This window comes from Staurois parvus, unplaced genomic scaffold (assembly GCF_062004578.1).
Source record: "Staurois parvus isolate SC_StPar_1 unplaced genomic scaffold, SC_StPar_1.0 ptg000365l, whole genome shotgun sequence".
Classification (NCBI taxonomy): domain Eukaryota; kingdom Metazoa; phylum Chordata; class Amphibia; order Anura; family Ranidae; genus Staurois; species Staurois parvus.
The window spans coordinates 7,881,836-7,906,109 of record NW_028318161.1 but is presented as its reverse complement, the minus strand read 5'-3'; the positions used below and the strand labels follow the sequence as shown (position 1 = coordinate 7,906,109).

Genomic DNA, 24,274 nt, shown 5'->3' with positions numbered 1-24,274 from the left:
AGTGTGCATGAAGCCTAAATGGGAAAATCAGATCTCAATAATTTGAAAAGAGTAGTAATCCTAAAATTCTAAAACACCTTTTGGGTGAAAGTGTCATTTAGATTGTTCATGAAGAGAAAGTACGGCATGGTCCAGACTGCTGGGGGGGGATGTGTGCCAAAATCTGTATGGTTGTGCTGGATGGACAGCTTGGTTTCAGTCGCTTGGTGAGCAGTGATATGGACGATTTTAAGTGGGAGTCCTCTAAGAGTATTCCCCAATGTTGACGAAAAATCTGTTCCATCTTCTTATGTTGAGTATGGAACTGGGTTGTGAATCTAAGTGATGTAAGTATAATGTTTTTTATAGCTTTCATAGAAGTCTTATATTGGCCTGATTCTGTCTTTTCTATATTGTATTTTATTATTATATTCAACTGTTGGCTATTTTTACATGTTTTCTTTTTTCCTCTTTTATTTATTGTATAATGTTAATTTGCTGATGTGTTACATAGTCTATAATTGGTCACAGCGATATTCTCAACATTGTATTTTCTACTGTTGGGCCATGTAGCCTGCTATATATACAGCTCGCAGTGAACATGGCCGCATCATGTCCTGAAGAAGGAGCACGCATGGTCCCAACGTGTGCCGCCCACGAGCCTCTTCTCCACCTCCGGTTCCAGTGACATCACTGATCCAAGCGATGGAAACCAAGCTGTCTCGGATTGTCAGTCCATCCAGCATGACCATACAACTTTTGGCATACATCGCCCCCAGCAGTCTGGACCATATGGGTCACAGATGATGGCTTTACAGTGATGTGCAGTCTAACATTCTTCTTTTGTGAGAAGTGGAAGTCTCACTAACGTGTATATTAGTTATTTACCATTTATGCAGCTGATGTGTGATCTACAGTATGTTAGCTGCCATTTTATATACTGTAACACAAGACACACGTTCTTTTGTGGGATTACTGAAAAACAATTCAGCTGGGTATGTGAATTTTTTTCACTTCATTGTACTACCTTCACTAATTTGGTAATCTTTGTGTTTGCTTTGCAGCTAATGACTGGCTCATGTTTATTGTTCCCTGTATTTAAGAGCATTTTGTGTCACATTCATGCTGCAGTGACAGGAGGTTACATCTCTGGGTCTCACTCCCTGGCTTTCATCAATTGTCCAAATGACCAGGTCGCTAAAGATATTGCCAGGTAAAATAACACAGAAAATACTACTAGGCTAAATGCCATACAATAGCTGGGCTGGTAATGAGCCACAAGTTAGATCGAGCTGTCAGCAGTTACATAAGGATGTACAATATGCTACTAGAATACCATTAAAATGATGCTTCATTAACTCACTAATAACTGTGATAGTCTAGAAACATGTGGGGCAGGCGGTTGGTACCTCCTATGTTCTGCTCATCATTGGGTGCCAAGTGTGGGTCCCATACTAGGCCTACCCCAGGGTGGGTTCTTCTGGACTACGCTAGGCACCTGTAACAGGATCACTCCACTTCACACATATGGGGTACCTTTACTCTTGTGCCGTTTTCATCAATGCCCTGGGACAAGGCCAAACCCACCGTAGGGGAATACTCAACCTGGTCCTCTACTCTTAGAGATGAACGTACACCATGTACACTTGCACAACAACTGTTCTCTAGTTAACTCTCTAGTCCAGTCAACTCTCTGTAAATGTACATCTTCCCAGTGTAGCTGCAAACACTGATAACAGCCACCTTGTAGCAGCATGGAACCCCGCCGTGCGCATAGTGCGGGCTCCAACATGCACATGACTTTACCTCTTTGGATCTACGTATTTCTGTACAGGATGGGGACCTCTGCAATACAGTTCCGCTCCCATTGCTAAGGGAAACAGAATGTGGCGTAAGGAGTGCCGACAACATCTCCCTTGTGGCTAGAGGCCATTCCATCTGTAACAGGTACACATTTCCAAAAGGCCGCCCGCTGATTGCACCTCTGTTGCTCACGGCAACCACATGTAGAATTAGCACTAGGATGACTCTTAGCATGCAAACTCTTCATACTGCAAAATGTTAGAGATCCAGAACTGCAGCAACGTGTCAGTTACTTGCATTACACTCCTTTAAATGACTTCAGACCAGGCAAAAGGCGAAGTTTCAACATTTTACTGAATAAAGTACAAGATGGTACAAAGTCCAGCCAAAGAACATTCCTTTTTCTTTAGTCCCTAGTCTCTAGTCCCTACTCCTAATCAGGCTATGTGCTGCCCCGGCATTCTTACAAAGGTGGATTGCATACAAATAAAGGCCCATTGATACATTCCGCAGTAGCTGGCATCTTTAGGGTGAACCCCAGGTTAAAAGCTTTCACATCTTTCAAGTGCTGTGCTCTCGGCTCCTTCAGGGGAACCTCGAGGAATCCTCTTTCTCCAGGGCCCTTCCCATTCACAACGGCCCTTCCTCTTTTTCCCCGCCTTCTGTTATATATCACAGGAGCATTGGGTTGGAACTAAACATCCCGCCAAACGGAAAGCCTGGGAACTAAAGCCGGCCATACACGGGAGGATTTCCGAACAAATTTTCTTTTCAAAATTGGAAATTTGGTGCATTTTGTAATACAATGGTGCCAGCATTAATGTCGAAATTCAATCAACCAAGCCTTCAATTTCGAAATTCAACAAACCAAGCCTCATGTTGTTACATAAAATAAATTTCATGGCCAGAAATATTTTATTTCCTGGTCTCAGTTCATGATCATATCTTTTTCAATTGTATCTCTTCCAAGATTTCCCCATCACTGATTAGAAATTAATTTGTCAAAAAATTTCCAGCATGCCCAATCACCCAATTAAATGGCTGCACGAAAATCGGCCATTGCGGCAGCCCACTAATGGTGCAAAATGAGTTAACCTTAACCCTCACATTTGAGGCAACAGCTAAGTAGCTAATTCCAACCTGCTTACAAACAAGGCAAGTCCTCCATCAAAGGGTATGTGTTTGCTTACAGCAATTTGTAACAGCTGTGAAGCTTATTGGTTCATGATGAGGGTGTGCTGGCGACTTATAGATTAAAATATCCACACAGAGAGGTAAAGGCCTGGATAGTAGTCACATGCAGCTCTATAATTAGGCAAATTAGGCGGTCACCTAAGGCCTTGCACTCACAGGGGCCTCACGGCCATCTAATTTGCCTAACGCAGCCACTGGAAAGTGAAAAGTGATGCGGCACTCCATAGCTGCCAATCAATTTCATGGAGCCAGTAGCGCGGTGCCTCCCACAAGCGACCTTCCCCCCTTCCATGGCTCCTGCAATTTCTGCTCCTAGCAGAGCCCAGGAACACTATCACCGGCTAGGGGAGGGAGAGCGATTTGATACCGAGGCAAATCCGTGCTTTGATCTCACATGCAATTGGAATTGATGTCACTGCCAGCTTTAGATGCACCCTTTCCTGGCCAGTACAGCCAGGAGACACATCTAACCAACCGATCTGTGCTTGGTTAAATGGTGTGAAGGGCAGAGGAGACATTGATTGGGGTCTATTAGACCCCTAATGTATCCATAAAGAGTACCTGTCACCAGCTGCTATCACATAGAGATTTATTAACCCCTTGTAATAGCAATCAAGTAAAAAATTTTAAAAAAATCTAAAAAATTTTTTTTTAAAAATTACCATTATAAGAAAATATATTAAAATATTTTTTTTCTAAATTGCTATAACCCCTGTTGCCCTGCACAGCTGTACAAACGCAAGCCCAGGGTGTGCACACATATGTAAACCGTGGTCACACCACACGTGTGACATATCGCTGTAAACCTCAGAGTGATAACAATAGTTCTAGCACAAGAGCTCCTAGTTATCGCTAAACTGATGAGCTGTAAAGGCTTTTAAAATTTCACCTATAGGGATTTTTGGGCAACAAAGTTTATGGTGGTATCGTGGGCACACGCAATTTTAAGACATGGAATGTTTGGTATCTATTTACTCGATGCAACCTCATCTTTTATATTTAAACCAAAAATGGATTTTCTATTGTGTGTTTATGCACTAAAATTAATTTTATTGCATTTTTTCCTGAAAATGTGCATTTCATAAACAGCCTCTGATAGTAGCTTTATGCACATAATTTGTTGGAGAATAACCAACACAATGTAAATCCACATTTTATAACTAGACCATTGCATTGTAGATCAGGAAAATACATGATGTACAACTATGGCAGTACGATTATTTAATTTGTCTAATTTCCTTAGGGGCATTCTGGAGAAGAAACTGGCAGCCAGTGTGAATATTATGCCAAAGAGCTCATCACTGTAAGTGCATTATGTGCATTCAACCATCAATAATTCACACAGCAATTCTCATGTCACAACCAGCAAGTCCATGGAAAACATTCATCAAGACATCAGATGTAGCCACTAACTAAGTGGATATTTTATGGCAGAACCCTACTACAGAACACATGTAAACATGTTTTAAAAGAGGAAAGTCTAAAAAGCTAAATTATTAAAGTGGATCTTGCAAGGAGCCCCCATCCATGTAAAAACAAAGAATTAAAGAAAAAAGTTGAAAAATATATAGTAAGCTAACACTTAGTAAGGCACTTGTCTGCCTTAGTGCCTAGGCAAAGATGACATCACTGGGCCTATTCTTGGGAAAGCTCAAGAAAAGAGGCTCCAGAACAGTGCAGGAATGTCTTCTGAGATGCTCAGCTTTATCAGAATCTTTCTGGAAGGCCTATGACTCCACATAATTATTTTCTCTAAATTAACTCAGCGTTTGTTCATGGGGGAAAGGGTCAAGGATAATCAGACCTTGCATTTCCATGTAAGGTCCACATTAAAGTACAAGCAAAGGCTCCTATATAAAAGTCTAAACATGTTTCAAATACATTTATTATGTGATGTACAAGCCCCATAAAGATAACCAACAATTGTATTTACATTCCCAAACTGAGGCAAACCCTCCTTTGTGCCTCCCTTTACAGAAACTGCAGCTCACTCTGGGGAAGGTTTCAGTAACAGAGGAAGTGATGTCAGATCAGAAAGCAGTGGGCAGAACTAGGTGTGGCCAGGTGCTGCTTGACATTCTACAGTGACAATGCTAATAGCCATGCCCCAGCAATATTTTTTAATCTCACTGTAGTTCAAGCAGGCATAGTCTACAGAAGAGTGGTATCTCTGTTCTGAATTCAGGAGCACTGCAGCACTGTTGCCACACCATCACAGGAAGCTGCATTAGGTTGACTTCACTAGCAGGTTCAACAGGTATTTGTGGGCCTTTGCAGGGAGACTGAAAAAAACTAGCACATATTTTCAATGGGAGGCCATACTTTCTAACAGTGTTGAGGTTACTGTTTTGATGTTACATTTGTCTTAAATGTTTTTTTTATCATATTCTAAAAGTGAAGCTTCAACCAAAATTTTTATAGTATTGGATGGAAGAAGGAAGGGTTATAATCTCTTTAAAGCATTAGCCAAGCCTCCATCGAAAAGAATATCCATAAGTCCTTAATTGGTTGATCTATTCATCAATCCATCACCCTATCCATAAAATTCCTCCTAAATAAATTTATTTTATTATTTCTATTCAAATGACTGCTAATCTTTAACATCCTATTTTTCCGTTCTGGTCAGTGGGAGGTTATAGTGGCACTCCTATATAATACCTCTCCAGTGGTCATTGTTGGCAACATACAATATCTTGGCCAACAACACATGTAAAGGAGTATACAGTGACATAACGTCACCTCTGAAACAAATAGGGAGACACAAATGAGAGTTAAACAGTGCTGCAAATCCAGCAGCGTGGCTGCAGCATTTCCAGGCAAAAGACTGGAAATGAGGATGCAACAAAATGACCTGCAGAAAAAAAAGGAAAAGGGGAACATTAAAGATAGTAGATTTAGCCTGGAATTCCAATTTAATAATTTTATGGATTTATTTTTTCATAGGAGAATTCCACCTTTCTTTTCTGTATGATCATTAGGAAAGGAAGTGCACAGTTATTATTATTAGAAAGGATTTACAGTGTATAGCACCAACAGTTTGCGCAGCGCTTTACAATATAAAGGGGGATAGTACAATTACAATCCAGTTCAATACAGAAGGAATAGGAAGGCCCTGCTCACGGAGCTTACAATGTAAAGGGTTGAGACACAGACAGCAATTGCAACCTGACAGAAGGTCTAACCCTTCTCATTCCATCCAAAGCTAGAGAATAAATGAATGTGAACCATAACAGAGCAGGGACCCCTATTATACAATTATTGTATTCCATGCAGCCAGGTGCTTTTAAATATATATATAAATATATACTGTATATTCTATTAATATTTCACAGGTACATCTGGAAAGGAGAAATAGAGGAATCTACTGAGGTACTTTTAGTAAGTGTTTCTCACTAAATAGATATTACAAGGAATGCTCTCTGACATAGTTTGTGTTTTGCTCTTTTTTTTCTCTAGTGGGTTGACTGTGTTCTCTTTCAATTGCCTAACAATCAATCTAAAATATGAATGTATCCTGCACGTGATTGGATGTGTGAAGAAAATCAAAGCTGATAATAAATCAGCACCTTAAACAGGAAAATTACTCTGGAAGCTGTGCCCAAGAAAGGCAGGCAGAAGGAAACAGCTAGCTGCCAGTATTACCTGTGTTTTTTATTATTATTATTATAGAAGATTTATATAGGGCCAACAGTTTGCTCAGTGCTTTACAATATAACGGGAGACAATACAGCAACAATACAGTTCAATACAAGAGGGTTAGGAGGGCCCTGCTCCTTGGAGCTTACAATCTAAGAGGGAGGGGCAAGTGGTACAAAGGGTAATAACTGTGGGGGATGGACTGGTAGGAGGAATAGAAGATTCCATTATTAGCTGAGAACAGGATAGGCTTCCCTGAAGAGATAGGTTTTCAGAGATCGCCTAAAAGTGAGCAGAGTAGGCGATAGTCTGATAAATTAGGGTGGAGAGTTCCAGAGGATGGGGGAAGCTCTGGAGAAGTCATGGAGATAAGCATGGGAGGAGGAGACAAGGGAGCTAGAGAGCAGGAGGTCGTGTGAGGAGCGGACAGTACAGTTTGGGTGATATTTGGAGACAAGATCGATGATGTAATTTGGGGAAGAATTATAAATGGCTTTATACGTTATTGTTAATGCTTACAATTTTATCTGTTGGGGAATGGGAAGCCAGTGGAGGGATTGGCAGAGAGGGGTGGCAGATATGGAATGGTTAGTAAGGTGGATGAGTCTGGCAGCAGCATTCATGATAGACTGAAGAGGGGATAGCCTGCTATGAGGTAGGCCAATGAGGAAGCAGTTACAATAGTCAAGTCGAGAGATAACCAGGGAGTGAATAAGTTGCTTAGTAGTTTCAGAGGTTAAGAACGGGCGTATCTTGGAGATGTTGCAGAGGTGAAGTCTACAAGCTTTTGACAGTGCTTGGATTTGGGGCTGAAAGGACAGATGGGAGTCTAGGATTACACCTAGTACCCTGGCATGAGGGGAGGGACTGATGGTTGTACTATTGATCTTGATGGAGAAGCCAGAGGAGGGGGCACTGGATGGGAATAGTATGAGCTCAGTTTTGGAAAGATTGAGTTTGAGGAAGTGGAGTGGCATCCATGCTGATATGTCACTTAGTAGGTTAGTAATGTGAGAGGAGACTGAAGGGGTGAGGTGAGGAGTAGAAAGATGGATTTGTTTATCATCAGCATAGAGATGGTACTTAAAGCCATGGGAGTTTATCAAGTGACCAAGGGAGGAGGTGTAGATGGAGAAGAGAAGGGGTCCAAGGACAGAACCTTGAGGAACCCCTACAGAAAGATGGAGTGGAGTGGAGGAGACAGAGTTATAAGTAATGCTGAAGGAGTGCTGCAATAGGTAGGAGGAGAACCATTTCTGTCTTACCATGCCTTGTTTTGCATGCTGTCTCTGTATAGACAGATGTAAACGTATGGTTTTGCTTCATGCCAGAGCTTCCAGCAAGAGGATTAGTGAGCTGCACAGTGGTGACATGACCAAACCAAACTTCAAATCTCTTGAGTCTAGCAGTCTGAAGCAAACCTTGGATATCACACTGCAGATACAAAGCTATGAGGCTGTATTCACATAAGTGTCTAGGTACTGTCACATGCCAGAGTGTGCACTGCTATTATTCAGGAAACTTCTGGACAAAAAGTATATTTTACAGGGCACTACTTAGACACAATTCTCATTTTAGATGCTCCATATAACACATAATAACTTCACTTTTTGAGTTCAGAAGCACTTAAACCAAGTATGTCATTGAAAACTTTTCTGTAAAAAAAAAAAGTAATACTTGTTTTATATTTATTCTGCTTTAAATTAAATTATGCCAGAACACTGGCAAACCAAAAAAACTGTAGGCCTGCCCGCGATACCCCCACCCACAACCAGCATGCCTAAGTTTTGTGACAAGGCAGTACCAATAGCATGAACGTAAACATAAAGGAATGAGACCTGCGTCTCTCAATTGAATCCAATAAAGGCATGTTGCAGTGAGAACAAAAATCCCATTTTCTTCCTATCAGTTGAACCAATTAATCACTTGACTACCTGGCACTTTTACCGCCTTCCTGCCCAGGCCAGTTTTCAGCTTTCAGCGCTGTTGCACTTTGAATGACAATTGCACAGTCATGCAACACTGTACCCATATGAAATTGTTATAATTTTTTTCACACAAATAGAGCTTTCTTCTGGTGGAATTTGATCACCACTGGGGGTTTTTATGTTTTTCACTATAAACAAAAATAGAGCCAAAAATTTGAAAAAAAGGTTTTTCTTTGTTTCTATTATAAAATTGTGAAAACAGGTAATTTTTTTCCTTCGCTGATGTGCGTTGATGAGGCTGCACTGATGGGCACTGATGAGGCTGCACTGATGGGCACTGATGAGGCAGCACTGATAGGCAACATTGATGGGCTGCAATGATGAGGTGTTACTGGTAGGCATTGATGAGGAGGCACTGTTGATGCTGCACTGATATGCAGCAATGATGGGCACTGATGAGCGGCAATGACTGGCGACACCGACTGACAGCACTGACGGGTGGCACTGATGGGTGGCACTGATAATCAGGGCACTGATTATTAGTGCAGATCTGCTCTGTGACATTTGGCAGTTTTTGGCAGTACTTTCCTCACGATGTGACAGCGTCAGGAAATTGCTGCCGATAACCGAAGGGTTTCATTTTTCTTTCAGATTTTTATTGCTGTCCATGTCCCTATTGGGGAAACTTTACCGATGTCTGAGGACATAAAAAATGAGAGGAAATTCAATCTTTGGCAGGTCACATGAACAGGTGTCCTTATTGGAGGATTTCCCATCATCTCCTGTTCCAATGACAACTATAAAAAGTTAGATGTTTCCCAGATTTTTCTAATAACAAAGTGCACCATAACAAAAAATGAATCAAATTTTGCCGAGCGGATACACAGACAACAATAAAAACACAAATGAGGTTCTAACCATTCCGCACTCTATCCAAAACTACTGGAGATCCACTTTATTGTGCATTAGCCAAATGGACAGCAGTGGCTGGTTGCAGTTACCTGATCTCTTCCTTGTGTGCCACAATACTGTATATTCTTCAGCAGGGAGCAATCTGTGTAGAGTGCACTGACCACCACTTTCTGATTGGCCATCGAACTGTCATCACCTGACTTTAAAGGCTTAGACTTCTTTGTTCCTATTTTGATAAGCCCTACAGACATTTTAAAAATTGTTTTATAATAAAAAAAAAGTTAAATTTCTGTTTTACCTCTTTCGCTGTTTTTTTTTGCAGATAGCGAAAACCAGGACAGCAGAGATAAACGAATTATCAGGATATGTCAGGTATGAATGCAGCGAATAATTATCTGCTACTGGCCTGAAAAGGCCTTACAGACTATGCACATAGGCATTTCCTTTGCAGTTTAGGCAGGGCATATAACACAGAAATCACAGTTGAGATTGAATAATAGCAGCATTACTGCAGAGCAGAACAAGGATGGGCAGGACACCAGCAGCACAAGGTGAGCCTGTTACCAGTGTTCTCCCCCCCCCCCCCCCCTTGGCCGATGCTGCTAATCCTGCTCTCACAAAGGATGTCAACAAATCCACCACCCTCTCCTGCAGTTTTAATAAGGCCGCTGACCAGCCTGGACAAGCAGTAGAGTTGGCCATCCTCCAGCAGCAGGTTGCCTGCAGCCATATCAATCCTTGACAGTGCTGCTGATGGAGAAGTTCTGTGTACTCAAGAACATTTTCTTGCTGGAGTCTATCTGACAGCGGTGTGCTGACAACTTTGCAATCATGTCAGTATACTTCAGTTCAGGCAGCTTGCAGCACAATGTAGCTAGCTTCAGAGACAAAACAGATGCAAATAATGCACACTAAACCCCTATCCTGCACTCCAGCCACAGTGCAGGGAGTGATATCACAGTAGATGGAACAATGGTGGTCTCTTCTGCAGGTCCAGGATGACCAGCAGCACAGATTACTGCAAGAGAGGGTGATGGCTTTGCTGCCATCCTCTGTAAGAAGTAGAATTAGCAGTGCTGAATCTAAAGGAGGAGCTCTTAGTTTCAGGAGTCTGGTAAGCAGAATATGCCTCTGGTGGAGGCTAATGACAACATTGGCAAGGTCTTCTGTTCACATCCTGTCCAAGTCACAGAAACTTCGTACCACCTCACCATCTCTCCTCCAGTTACAACACATTCCACCTCCCTCCCTCCCCGGTCACTCTACTGCTCTACCAACTACCTCCCAGATCACAGTACCTCTGAACTCAAACCCCTCCTCCAACTCATAACACCTTCATTCTACTCACCTTTTACCCCCTCCATAACTTCCCTCCTACCCATCTTCCCCCAAACTTTTTCATTTCACTGACTGCGCAATGCACCCCTCACCCCCAGGTCACAACATCCACCTCCCACCTCCAGCACCCTCCCCCACGCCCCACATCCCCAATTATCTAATAAGACCCCATAAATGTTTATATAAAAGTCAGCATAGATGAAGTGTGTAAAATTGGTCTGACTGATAGTTAAGAGTTCTCATTATCATTTTGTATTCATCTGAGTTGAGAAATAATGTCCATTTTGACCAAGTGGATAGAAACTTGGTATGGGGGCCTAAGCATTTAGAAACATGTTTCCTGTTGAAGGGGAGGATCAGATTTTTAAACTGGCTGCTCCTCCCATTCAGTAGAGATCATGTGACCAAATGTTTAGGCTTTTGGTCATGTGGCCAGTACTGAAAAGAGTTATTTGAACACAGGTCAACTTTAAAGCCCATTTATTTGGAAAGGAAAAATGCTCACTTGCAGTAGGGCTGCCCCCATACTGCAAGGGTCAAATGTTAATTCAGGTCTAGGAAACCAGGAAAAAAAGCAGATTTACTCACCTTTTCCTCTTCTCTGGCAGCTGGCGCTCTCCTCTATTCCGCTACACCCTGGCAGTGGACTGTCCCTCGGTGTCTTCACATCCAGTGCAGAACTATGGGTTCTGCATTGGACTTGATAGCATCAGAGGGCCTGCAACAGCCAGAGCATAAGAGAGAATAGACTGTGGGACTGGTGTAGAAGCCTGCAGGGAGACTGTAGGATTGGAGGATCAGGTAAGTAAAACTGTTTATCTTTATTGTACAGTATAGGACACAGAAACCAGTTCATAGACCATAAATTATGTCACTACTTTCAAGAAATTGGATATTAGGAAAAACTTAGCTGGGATTGCCCCCTAGAGGCGCCAAATAAACCCCACTCAATCTGTGGGGATCCAGTTTGTTTGCTAGTGTCCTCAGGTGGAGGAAGTCTTTCCCCTTTAAGTTTTTCTTATAGGAGGTTTAGCTACTTCCTTTAACAATTCTATCAGGATCTGACTGCTTACTGCCTTCAGGCCTCACTAGTAGTTTCCAGATCAGTAACATTGAGCACATCTTGGGAACTGTCCCTGGACCTGATTGTCACAGGGCCAGCCTGTAATGTTTACTTTGCACACTGGATCCTGCACTCGGCACTCACCTTGGAATGTGTAGTTAGCCACAGAAAGCTATACAGGTCTAGGGGTCTATGACCATGGTCCTAGGGCTATGGCACCCAGACCCTGAAGACCCCATTGTATGCCCACTGTAACTTGACCCTGGATAGAACCAGTGATGTTGACAAGGTAAGACAGGATTTCCCTGTACCCTTTAACACATCGGTTACTGGTTTACACATCTTGATGGCTCTGAAGTATACACTACATCCCTATTCTACAAAATATAGCACAGTGCTATGTACACAAGTGGTTCATGGGCACAGGAGTAAGGGGACTTGCACTCTAAGTGTTGTTCCCTAACTTTATTATTTCACTGTTTGGCCTAAAGGGTAATGTTATTATAACATTACTTTTGCAAATGTGGTGTTTTTTTTCGACCTTCTAACCAGTAGTTCCTTTTTCAGCTACTGACAGAGGGCTTTCAAGACTAATAGCTGCACACTTCTGGCTACCATTTTCTGTCGATAACACAATGTGATTTTTGCCACACCACCTGTAGCCCAATTCCAAAAGGAGGCGCTTCATGATTTCTATTCTCCAGTGTTTAAGCAAGTTACTTCCTTACCTTTTCACCATATGCTGGTTAATGAGGATTAATTGATAGAAGCAGTATATACTAGTCTCTGGATAAAAACATCTAGTGCTACATTGCCCCAGATACTCAAAAATACTCTAAGAAGATGGCCTTCTGTAGAATGCCTTTTTCCACTCTGGATCAGGAAAACTGTTCCTTTTACAATGATTGGCCAAACTCAGAGAGGTTATTTCCCTCCCTCTGATAATTTTGAAACCTTGTAATCTATGGACACAGATTTTAGCAAAAAATTATCCATTCCCAAGGTGAACCCAGCCATTTTTGCACTTAATGCTGACACTACTGTCACTATTTAGGTTACTCCCTCCTTAAAAGACTTGGTGGATAAGCGCTTGGAGATTCCTCTAAAAACTTATTTTACATTAGTTGGACTGGTCCTACAGCTGACCACTGTCACCTTGATGGTTATCCAGACTGTGGGGTTGATTTAATAAAACTGGAAAGTGCAAAATTTGGTGCAGCCAGTCAGCTGATTGGTTTCTATGCAGAGATGCCCCAGATTTTGCATTCTCCAGTTTTAGTAAATTATCCCCAATGACTAAACGAATTAAAGAAAGTCATGATGAACTTTCTTATGATTAAAGAAAAATAATATAGCATATACAATTGCGATACAAGAAATATTGTAATTGAATGTCATTAAAAAATTCCTTCTCAATCTGCAGTGCTGCAATTTTCTGTAAAATGCAATGCAATATGGCTACCTGGAGGCGTTCTGTACACCATCTGTGTACAGAACACCCCCCAGATATGTAATTTCCTGCTTGTGTGATTGGCTTACTCATTTTTCCTTTAGTCTGCACTATGATACAAATCATAATTTGAGCATCCTTTGCAACAAAAATGTAATCTTTGGTGAGATACTCCCAAAGGGAAATCACATCTAAAGGGATGCAGACCCTGCAAGTTTCCTCATCAGAGCCCTGCAGGTGCAGCAGCTGATTGATAATTATAAAACCACTCCCATACAGATTCACTTGGCACATGCACATAGAAAAACAGTCAGCTATTCCTTCAGAATAACAAAAGGTAAAAATCTGCAGGAAAGTTGGTTAAAATCCCAGCAGTGTACATAGAGACAGAGGGGAATGTTTTTTTCTCAACAAAAGTAGAGTTATTCTTTAAAATACAAATTCTAGAAAATGAATACCCTGCTCTGTCCAATGATATGATTTCCCTGGCTTAACTCTCAGGTCTTCTTCTGAGCTCCAGCATGCCTTTTTAACCATCCCTTCCACGGCTGCAGTTTACCACTTGCTATCTCTGGAATTAGGTGTTTAGGCTGTCCTCTCCTGCCTAGGGCTCAACTGCGATACAGGTTATACTATTTCAAAAATTATACCACGGACGGTTTAAATTCCCCTGTTCCCAGGATTTCTTTGGTGGTTGTCTTTCCGCTATACCTATGGTCCACAACAGCTTGCTCTTGTCTACCATACTCAGCTATCCTAGAAGTAGAAGTGTCCCCAGAGGTGGAATTCGTCCGACTTGTGTATACAGCACGGTTTAATTTCCTACTTATATGAATGCAATTTAAAAAAATTCCTGTCAGATTTACACTATGGGAGCAGTGGTCTCCTCTTTTTTCTCTGAATGTGGTTGCTTGGGACACTTGGAACAAGAACAGATTGCTAGCAGTGAGAAATGTGAGGAATTTGGGACGCCACGTTTTGCCACGTTTGTATGCAGACGAGTGCTGTAAAGTGAACCTGTGTCCAGCCTGCAACCAGTGAGTGGGAAGTGTCACTGCGGTGGATCTACATAATAACATACGCCATACATGACCTTTCTATAATTTGAAGGTCATGCAGTTCTGGCAAGCATCACAAGAAATATTTGTGCTGGAGGTTGACACATTGGCATGAGATACACTTTATTGTCTTCAAGTGGACTTTGTAATTTTTTTGTGGACATTTTATACATTGGGATCTTTGTGATTTGTTATGTGGACTATCTTCACACTGTTATCTAGCATGGTGGTGTTTTCTATATTCATTAAGTGCAGCACATTGTTGTTTACTGATTTGTATGGTAAATATCACCTAGGATGATTCCAGCTAAAGTTCATACTGTATATTTGTTTTGGCATTTGCATGGTTTCTCACATTATATTATGATAGGAACCAATTAGCTTCCATTTTTTTTTGTCAAAGCTTAAATGAACAAGCTGAAATTAGAAGCTGATTGTTTACCATGCACAGCTGCACCAGATTTTGCACTCTCCAGTTTTAGTAAATCAACCCCATAGTGGTTCTTAAAAGGAAAGCTGGCACTTCGGTACGATCTGCAAAAGATAATTTTTTTGTATCTTACTGAAGTGCCAGCTTTCCTTTTGAAAATCACTATGGGCGTGTGACAGCCTGGACAGGCAATTTCCTAATATCCTCATGATCAGGGTATTCCCTATGTATGCACATTCAACCCTTACATTGTATGCCTCCTTTTACATCCCATTTTGGGCACAAAATGTTTTTTCCTGCTTAGCAATCTATGGAGAGCAGCTGTCTCATTGGCTAATAGAAAACCTCATCATGAGTTCCTTGCCCCTCCCTCATTCTATATACTGTATACTTTGACTTGTCCATACTTCTGGCATTTCATTTAGAACCCTGTAGATAATGGTCGACTTTATATATGCTTTTCTCTTGACACCTTGCAACCACTACTAAACAGGATTCTTCCTTATCACCCATTGGGAGTCCTATATGACCTAAGGGCAATTCCAAACTATCCTTATAAACATAGGGATTACATTGTGAGGGGTTCCAATCCTCCCTTTCTGTTTACATCAACAGCGGTATTCTTCCTTGGACTTCTCTTCCACTTGATGGTAGGATAGTCTGGAGCCTGGTGTTCTCTGAGGAATTTAGGCATACCTGTAGAACACAGCCCTCTTCCTTCTCTGTGATCTCGCTATTGCTTGCTAACAAAATTGGCTGAAGCCTATAACCTATAGTTTGTAAATTGATTCTTGTATCCTGCACTTTACTCTAATATAAAGAATTTACAGGTAATTCCTCTTTATGCCACCTTTTAGACCAAAATGTGGACTGAAGCCTTGCAGTGCGGCAGGAGCAAGGGAGCAGTTTTCTTTGCCCTGGAATTCAAGTTTAAAATGTGTGGAGCCAGTTACCATTTTGGACACGTTTTGGACACATTTTAAGGTCCATTCACAAAATGCTGCAGGTCTTTTAAACTTTTGTGGTGGTGTATTGACAGCCTACTGTATATAAAAGAGTTCTTAAAGAACCACATAGACTTCCGCTGGCTGCAGGCTTGAAAGTCTACTTGATTGGCCATACTAACTAAAACAAAAAATAGTGTTCCTCAGAAAATTAGTAGCTCCAGGGATCCCGCAGGATAATGCAAAGGGTGCCACTTTCGTAACATAGGATGGGAGTACTCATCACATTTTAGTGTAGGCAGCAGTAAACCAGTCTATTTATTTTATATAGGTTTTTTTGTGCTGTTAGATATTTTTATGCTGATAATAACTGTGACGGGCGCGGCATCAGGCCCCAGCCCTTCTCACCAACTTGTGACCGAAGCAGCAGCCAATCTAAGACCACGCTGCCACTTGCATAACAATGCCACTCTCAGCTGCGCCCTGCACAACGATTTTCCAGCTTGCTGGACCACAATCTATGTGCCAGCAGCCTGAGAGCGATTGTTACTGGGTCAGGTTAATTACGCAATTAATCCTTCACACTGCCACCACCACCTTTTTGCAGAGAAGGAGGAAACTCACAAATCTTAGCAGTAACACTATGATATTTGAATAAGCATCTGTATACACACTGCCACCGCAGATAGATGTATGCAGAGGGTTAAAACACACGGTAGCACTCTTCCGAGACAGGGATTCTTAGTTTGCATTAAAGAGCTTTAGAAACAGTTCAGCACTTTTCAGAAAATAGGATTTATTACTAAAAAGGTCAAAATGGTGCAATAAAAATATTTACAGAAAAAGATGTAACAAATATATATATATATATATATATATATAGAGAGAGAGAGAGAGCAATAACAAACAGAGATAAAGAAGTTTCAGAAGGTAGGATACCTGCAGAAGTCCTTGGTTTAAGCAGAGCTCAAGTGTCCTGAACAAAAGGGTACCTTTTCTCCCAAAGTTGATTCCTGATGTTAAAAGGGAGAATCTTTTCATTCACTTCTCCAGGCATGACAGCCTTTTATAGTGTCCCAGCAGGGGGTGTCTACTAAAGCCAAGGGCTAATCGCCTCATTTGGGGAGGGGTGTTAGGCGAAGACCCAGGCTGTGACCCAAATCCCTCCCAAGTTTATACCATGGTCAATAGCCTTCCATAGGTACATGTAGCATCCTATCCACTGGTAGAATAATATGCAGGATCCTATTCTGAACGTCCTGACACCAAATATGACATATCTGGCTGTGACAGATAAAAAGATATTGCTTTCTACTCTCTGGTAGATGTTACCTAGGGGTGTAAGGTATCAGGTGACTTGTATTAAAATGCATATCTGAATATATACTTTGTTTTAATGTACCTTGTTCATGTCGGGATTTTATGAAATTGTATGAAAAAGTGATTCAAGTGGGATGTACGTTTTACTGCCACTCTGGAATGCTTTTCATGTCCAGTGACTGACTGATTTATAGCTTTACGAGCAGGCCAAGGCAAGAGTCTGACAGACATCATGGGACCAGCTAACTGGGTTTACAACCATGAAGCGTATCAAGCTGTGCCTGATGCACGTGTGACCCCAGCATACACACACACACCACATGCCATTCAAAAAGGGAGGGGGAAGACTGAACGGAGTGAGAATGACCTTTGCAGAGTATGATACAAGATGGTGGATCTTAACAAAATGGTTGTCTGCGTCCAATTGCCACAATAACCATTGTAATCTTGTGCACAATGGACAGCGCTGTGTTCTGTTTCTTTTTTTTAATTGTCTGTGTGCCACACTTTTCAATAAAAATGTATTCTTTAAAAAAATGCATTGAGTACTATACTGCATTACAGATGACCAGAGTGAAAGGATCCTTAGCTTCATATTATATCAGTTAGGATCACATCAGTCATTCCAAAGATAGGGATCTGGGCAGGTTTCTGATTGCAATTTACCATTCATAAAATGTTAAATTAAACAAATTAAGACATGTTGTGTTTTGGTTTCTAGATATATTCATCCCTTTGAAACACCAGATTTTCTGACAGTGCCAATTGGAGATGGAAACACAGATTATTTCAGATGGATTGAAGATGTTATGTCAGAGAAATGATCGTGGATTGTGTGTCTGGACATTCACAATGGCTTTCTCAAGAAGTATTATAACTTTTCAGTTTGTAATGTCTATGAGTAAAAATCCTGTGCAATAATAATAATAATGATGATTAAATGTCAGTATTGTTAGCTATAGTTAAAAGTCAGATCTGGATGTCTTTAGATAGGCAACTCTATGAATAGTTAAGACCAAATACTCCAGATACTCAGAAAAAAGGTCAACATATACGTCTAAGACCAGGTGAAAAGGATCAACATTGGCAAAAGGAGAGAGTGATTCAATAAAACAAGATGCAGTTTAGGCACATAGAGCCAATTCAAGCTCTAAACAAGCACAACAAAATGGAAAGGATGTAAAAAGAAAAGAACAACAACTTGGATACAAAAACTTACAATATAATAAGTCTGAAATGACAAAAAGCAGAGAAAAAAGTAAAGAGCATAGCCAGGATGATAGCAGCAGGGAGTCTCAAACATGGTTGGCAAGGGTAATTACACAATTCGCATTTGTGCCTTATACCACATGTACATAAACTATAAAAGAAACTATAAGGACCCATTTACATTTTTGTGGTGCGTTAATGTGCTTCGTGTTAAGGCAGCCCATTGAAAACGATGGGCGGCCAAAGCACCAAAACATCCCAGAAATCAAATATTCCACAAATTTTGATCCAATGAAGTACAATACGCTATGGTGCAGGTATGTGATATGCGATGTTAATTTTTTCATAAGTCTATGATACTTATAAATACGAGACCTCAAGTTTTGGTATGCAGTAGTTCTGGGACACTCAGGGGTAGAGAGCCATACGTTAGCTGAAAGACGCTTGGCTCATGTGAGACACACTTGTAAAATATACACACTTCAACATCTTACAGGATTTTGGGGTGACTTTTCAGATCAGCAAGGAGAACATTCCTTATACCCAATAAGAATCAAGAGGATTCTCGTGGGGCTTCGTTTCCAGCCTCTTTACATACTCCTCTTGCTAATGAAGGAAGCAGATATCATACCTGAACATTTTTTAACTCACCGTAAAACCCTGATCTTGGAGTCTATTGAGGGACCCAGGAAGTCATATACTGTCAGTAGGCCGGTGCTTCCACTAGGCAAACTTAGCAGCCGCCTAGGGTGCACTGCCACAAAGGGGTGCCTGGGCGCAGCCAGGCCAGCACTCTCTCTGTGTGGGACACTGCCACGTCATGAATGATCCTTCAGCTGAGAGGAGGGGTGGCAGAGGGTTGAAAGAAAGGACAGAGGAAGATACCGGTTGTCTGGGGCCAGTGTAGCAGCTGAGCTGCCACTCTTTCCAGTATTCCTCTCAGACTCAGTCCCTTACTGCAAACCGGCTGGCAGCTGCTGATCACTGTGAAGTCCCAGCCCTTTTCTTCCCATTGATCAGTGGAGGCAGAGCTGCGCCTGTGGAGGAAGGTGATGGCTGACTCTGATATCTCGTGTTTGTGTGAGTGTGACCTGGCCATCACATGTGTAATGTGACAGTGAGTGATGACATCGTCACGATCTCACAGCCTGCTCTTCTAGTGTTGGATCTGTCACTGTGTAGGATTGCTCAGTTCAGCTGCCTTCTGTCACAGTGTTTTAGCTCCCCCCATCGCCTGGGGAATTCCATTCTGGGATCTTTCAGAGTGTGGATCTATCATCCTCCACTCACTGCAACTGTCACCCTCCCACTGTCAGCCACAGATACAGTCTGTCCATGACACTGATTTCATCTTTAATATTGGTGCTGGTGGCATCTTATGGCACTTATTTTTGCAAATTAAAATAAATTTGGCAGTTTCATGGTTTGTTGATTTAATATTTTCTACTGCTTTCAAAAAAAATATTGTTTTTTTTGTTTTTGTTTTTTGTGGGGAGGACGCATGTAGCTAGTCTTGCCTAGGACGCAAAATAGTCTAGCAGCGGCCCTGACTGTCAGGTTATACTGCCACCTACATAAGAATTAAACACTGGCAAACAGCAACAAGTGTGGAAAAAAGGCCCAATAGACTAGGGGTTCCCAGAAGTCCAAGAGCTGCCTGAGGAACCAACTCTTGAATCAGACCCTGGATGAGGAAAAACCCTTTACTGATAAGGGGACCCACTAACAAGACCAGAGGAAGGACACAGAAAATCAATGCAACTCCCAAGACCAAGAGGAAAACGTTCACAAACCAGAGAGGAATAATTCAACAAAGAAAGGAGTACTGAGTCATAGACCAAATGAGAAGCTGGATAACCTGAATCCATCAAGGAGAAAAAATATAACAAACTCCCAATTTGGAAAGAAAAAACTAAACATTGTTGTCCTTTGTACAAGATAAAGGACCTGGGAAAATTCTTGTAAAGGGCAAGACAAGTCTGTCTTAGTAGGTAGCCCATACATGAGTCATTTGTGGATAGGGGAATCCTCCCGGCTGAGCTATAGTATTCTGACATTGGGGAGACTTCTCTGCTGTCAAAATACACTTATCAGCATTGCAAGCTATAGCCTGCAGTGCTGATCAAGCAGGGAAAATCTGACAGGTAAATTGTACAAAGGTCGACTTTTGTACAACCTCCCTGCCCATACATAAATCAAAATTTGGCCAGTCCCTGCTGAACTGGCTGAATTTCAATCCACATGTTGCTGGCTTTAGATTTTACCTTTCTGACCCAAACATAGTTAAGAAATTAGAATTCGATAATTTGATAGGTTGTTGAACAGACAACCGCATGACCAAGGTGAAACTAAACAGGGAAAACCCTCAGCTTGACTAGAAGCCATAAACTGTGAGGGGTGTGAAAAAGTGCAAAAAAGTCCAGCACAGAACCCAAGATTCAATCCCACAAAGTCAACATGAGTAAAGAGGCAAGGAGTGTATGAGCATCCCAGCAAGAGTAGGCAGGAGATGAAAGTTAGAGACCAACTACAGTTGCAAGAAAAAGTACGTGAACCCCTTGGGATTACGTGGAGTTTTGCATGAATTGGGCATAAAATGTGCTCTGAACGTCATCTAAGTCACAACAATAGAAGAACACAGTCTGCTGAACATAATACTACACAAAAATTATATGTTACCATGGTTTAATTGCACATAACATGTAAACATTCACAGTACAGGGAGGAAAAAGTATGTGAGGCCCTAGCTTAATGACTTCTCCCAGAGCTAATTGGAGCTAGGAGTGAGCCAACCTTGACCCCAATCAGTGTGATGATATTGGATGTGTTGCTGACAGCTGTCCTGCCCTTAAAAAACACACACCTGTTTTGGGTTTACTGGTTTCAAGAAGCACTGTCTGATGTGAACCTTGCCTCGCAGAAAAGAGCTCTCAGAAGACCTACGATCAAGAATTGTTGACTTGCATGAAGCTGGAAAGGGTTACAAAAGTATCTCCAAAAGCCTTGATGTTCATGTGTCCACGGTAAGACAGACTGTCTACAAATGGAGAAAGTTTAGCACTGTTGCTACTCTCCCTAGGCATGGTCGTCCTGTAAAAATGACTGCAAGAGCACAGCGCAGAATGCTGCATGAGGTAAAGAAGAATCCCAGAGTCAGCTAAAGACCTACAGAAATCTCTGGCACATGCTAACATTTTTGTTGACACATCTACAATAAGGAAAACATTAAACAAGAATGGAGTACATGGGAGGACACCACGGAGGAAGCCATTGCTGTCCAAAAAGAATATTGCAGCACGTTTGAAGTTTGCAAAAGAGCACCTGGATGTTCCACAGCACTACTGGCAAAATATACTGTAGACAGATGAAACCAAGATTGAGTTGTTTGGGAAAAACACACAACACTATGTGTGCAGAAAAAAAACGCACAGCACACCAACATCAAAACCTCATCCCCACTGTAAAACATGGCGGAGGGAGCATCATGGTTTGGGGCTGCTTTGCTGCCTCAGGGCCTGGACGGATTGTTGTCATTGATGGGAAAATGAATTCCAGAGTTTATCAAGACATTTTGCAGGAAAACGTACGACCATCTGTCCGCCAACTGAAGCTCCGCAGAGGATGGGTGATGCAACAGGACAATGACCCAAAGCATACAAGTAATTCAACAAAACAATGGCTGCAACAGCACAGAATACGCCTTCTGGAGTGGCCCAGTCAGAGTCCTGACCTCAACCCGATTGAAATGCTGTGGCATGACCTTAAGAGAGCGATTCACACCAGACATCCCAAGAATATTGCTACACTGAAACAGTTTTGTGAAGAGGAGTGGTCCAAAATTACTCCAGATCGTTGTGCAGGTCTGATCTGCAACTACAGGAAACGTTTGGTTGAGGTTATTGCTGCCAAAGGAGGGTCAACCAGTTATTAAGTCCAAAGGTTCACATACTTTTTCCTCCCTGCACTGTGAATGTTTACATGTTATGTGCAATTAAGCCATGGCAACATCTAATGTTTGTGTAGTATTATGTTCAGCAGACTGTGTTCTTCTATTGTTGTGACTTAGATGATGTTCAGAGCACATTTTATGCCCAATTCATGCAAAACTCCACGTAATCCCAAGGGGTTCACATACTTTTTCTTGCAACTGTATAAACTTTTAAAGCAAGTTACAACACTGATGGAGCTGAGGAAGAAGCTAGACATACTTGCCATTACACAAGAGGTATTTCTGAGGCTTTCTTTAAGAGGTATCCTGCTAAAATTAATAATCCTGCTCATTTTTGGCTTCAAGAGTCACAAGGCTAAGATTAGCAGCATCTGTGGAAAAAGAACAGGAGTCTTATCAGGACGGTGAAGAATATTCACCTGAGTGAATCCAAAAACAGAACAGAAACAGAAAGGCCTTCTTCATAAATCTGCAAATCATCAAAGAAAGAGGTGGTTGTCAAAGATGGATAGGGAGACAACTGCAGCAGGAGATCAGTTATTTTTGCTTAGCCCTCCCCTGATGTCTTTCACCTGCAACACAGGTCCTGAAATGCACCTTGCTGTGTGAATCTCTACTTAATTTCCAGAAACTAGCATTTGCAAGAACTGGCTTGCAGGGGATATCCCTTAGGGGATCAGCATGGGTAAGTCAGAAACCCATGGTACCATCCACAACTGGAACCAGACTACCTCTTCTGACCTAAGAAGGATGCCTGCTTATTCTAGATGGTAAAGTAACAGCAGTACATAGATGGTGTCCAGCAGTGACCTAACTGTGAGACCTGACCAGAGAGGGATCCCAAGAAGTAAAGGAGCCACCTGTTCTGGAAATATAAAATGCAGCCTGGAGACTCTCCAAAGAGAAGAACCCTCAGGAAATGAGGAGATTGAGAAGAGCAGTTGCCTAATGGGAAAGTGGTCAGGCAGACATAGGTCTGCTGAGGAACTAGACCCAAAGCTACATGTAATGGGCTGAGGTGGGCCAAAGGGAGGTGGGAGAAAGGAATGAGCCTCAGAGGAAAGACCCTCAACCCATTATGCTCCAGAAAAAGAGGAAAGACTATTAACTTCCCGTCTGATGTTGAGGGGTCTGAGAGCAACCATACTGTGGACTTCTCCACTGAGGAGCTATGCTGCTTATTGTTGCCAAGAGGTCAATGGTGATATCCGTTGCCAAATGCTGACAAACTATGGATCTTGCAGCCCCTTGAGAAGTTGAGGGTTGCACCCACGACGACTGCTTTCTTCCAAGGAGATAATTTAAGTCCCACAATGGGGATGCTAAGAATGAGCACTAGGACAGAGAGAGATTTCCACATTCTGGGACAACATGCAGGAGCAACAGTGAGGATTCAAAGACTTGTTAGAGCAGAGGACAGCTTACCTTGGCTACACTGAACCAAGCAGGTCAGGAAGGAGGCTACCTCTGGAGAAGTAGAGAGGACATAAAGGGTACCAGGTCAAACTGACAAAGGAACTAGATTTAGAGCATCTAGGTTGAGGAGACCCCAAAAGGGCAGGTGAAGGTCTGTTAATCTGTCTGTATGGTGTCTCAGGGTAGAAGAGGGTAATTAAAGAACATGCCAGAGGTTACGGGTGTATTTACCATAAGGCAATCAAGGCATTTGCCTAGGACGGCATTTTTCCAGGGGGGCAGCACTGCCCCCCTGGAAGACGAGACAAAAGAAGGGACACACGCGGCATATGGACTGGGTGGGATCCAAGAGAGGCTGCAGGCTCCTTGATGGTGTATGCAAAGCCTGACTCTCATTCCAGGGGATGTTTGGAGCTGTGAAGGTGATTGTTTTTCTCTCGCTGGGAGGTGGGTGGTGTTGGTTATTGTCAGGCTCTTTCTGGGGGGGGGGGATCCAATTTTTGTGTTGCGTAGGGCAGCACAAAACCTAAATACTCCACTGCTAGAGGCAAGGGATATGCCTGAAAACCTAAAGGGGAGCTCTCTACACTTGAATGCCTGAAGGGCAAATTACCCAATGGCAAGCAAGGAATAATAACTTTGGAC

At 42.1% G+C, this 24,274-nt stretch overlaps 1 protein-coding gene across 8 annotated transcripts in view; it reads left to right on the top strand.

Moving 5' to 3' along the window:
* The window catches only part of LOC149456320 (protein CutA homolog), a 77,682-nt gene that overhangs the window by 45,387 nt on the left and 8,021 nt on the right, over positions 1 to 24,274 (top strand). For 3 of the 8 annotated variants that reach the window (XR_016313917.1, XR_016313914.1, XR_016313916.1), the window contains 6 exons: positions 1,044 to 1,192; positions 4,220 to 4,279; positions 6,309 to 6,354; positions 9,775 to 9,824; positions 11,399 to 11,591; positions 17,777 to 19,685. Coding sequence is in view for 4 of the 8 variants with exons in the window: in XM_089685263.1 (XP_089541389.1) it covers positions 1,044 to 1,192; positions 4,220 to 4,279; positions 6,309 to 6,354; positions 9,775 to 9,824; positions 17,777 to 17,879 (408 nt within the window). In the remaining 4 variants the exon portion in view is untranslated. Of the gene's footprint in view, positions 1 to 1,043; positions 1,193 to 4,219; positions 4,280 to 6,308; positions 6,355 to 9,774; positions 9,825 to 11,398; positions 11,592 to 17,776; positions 19,686 to 24,274 lie in introns of those variants that run through there. The other 5 variants (XM_089685262.1, XM_089685266.1, XR_016313915.1 and 2 more) reach the window with 4 other exon arrangements.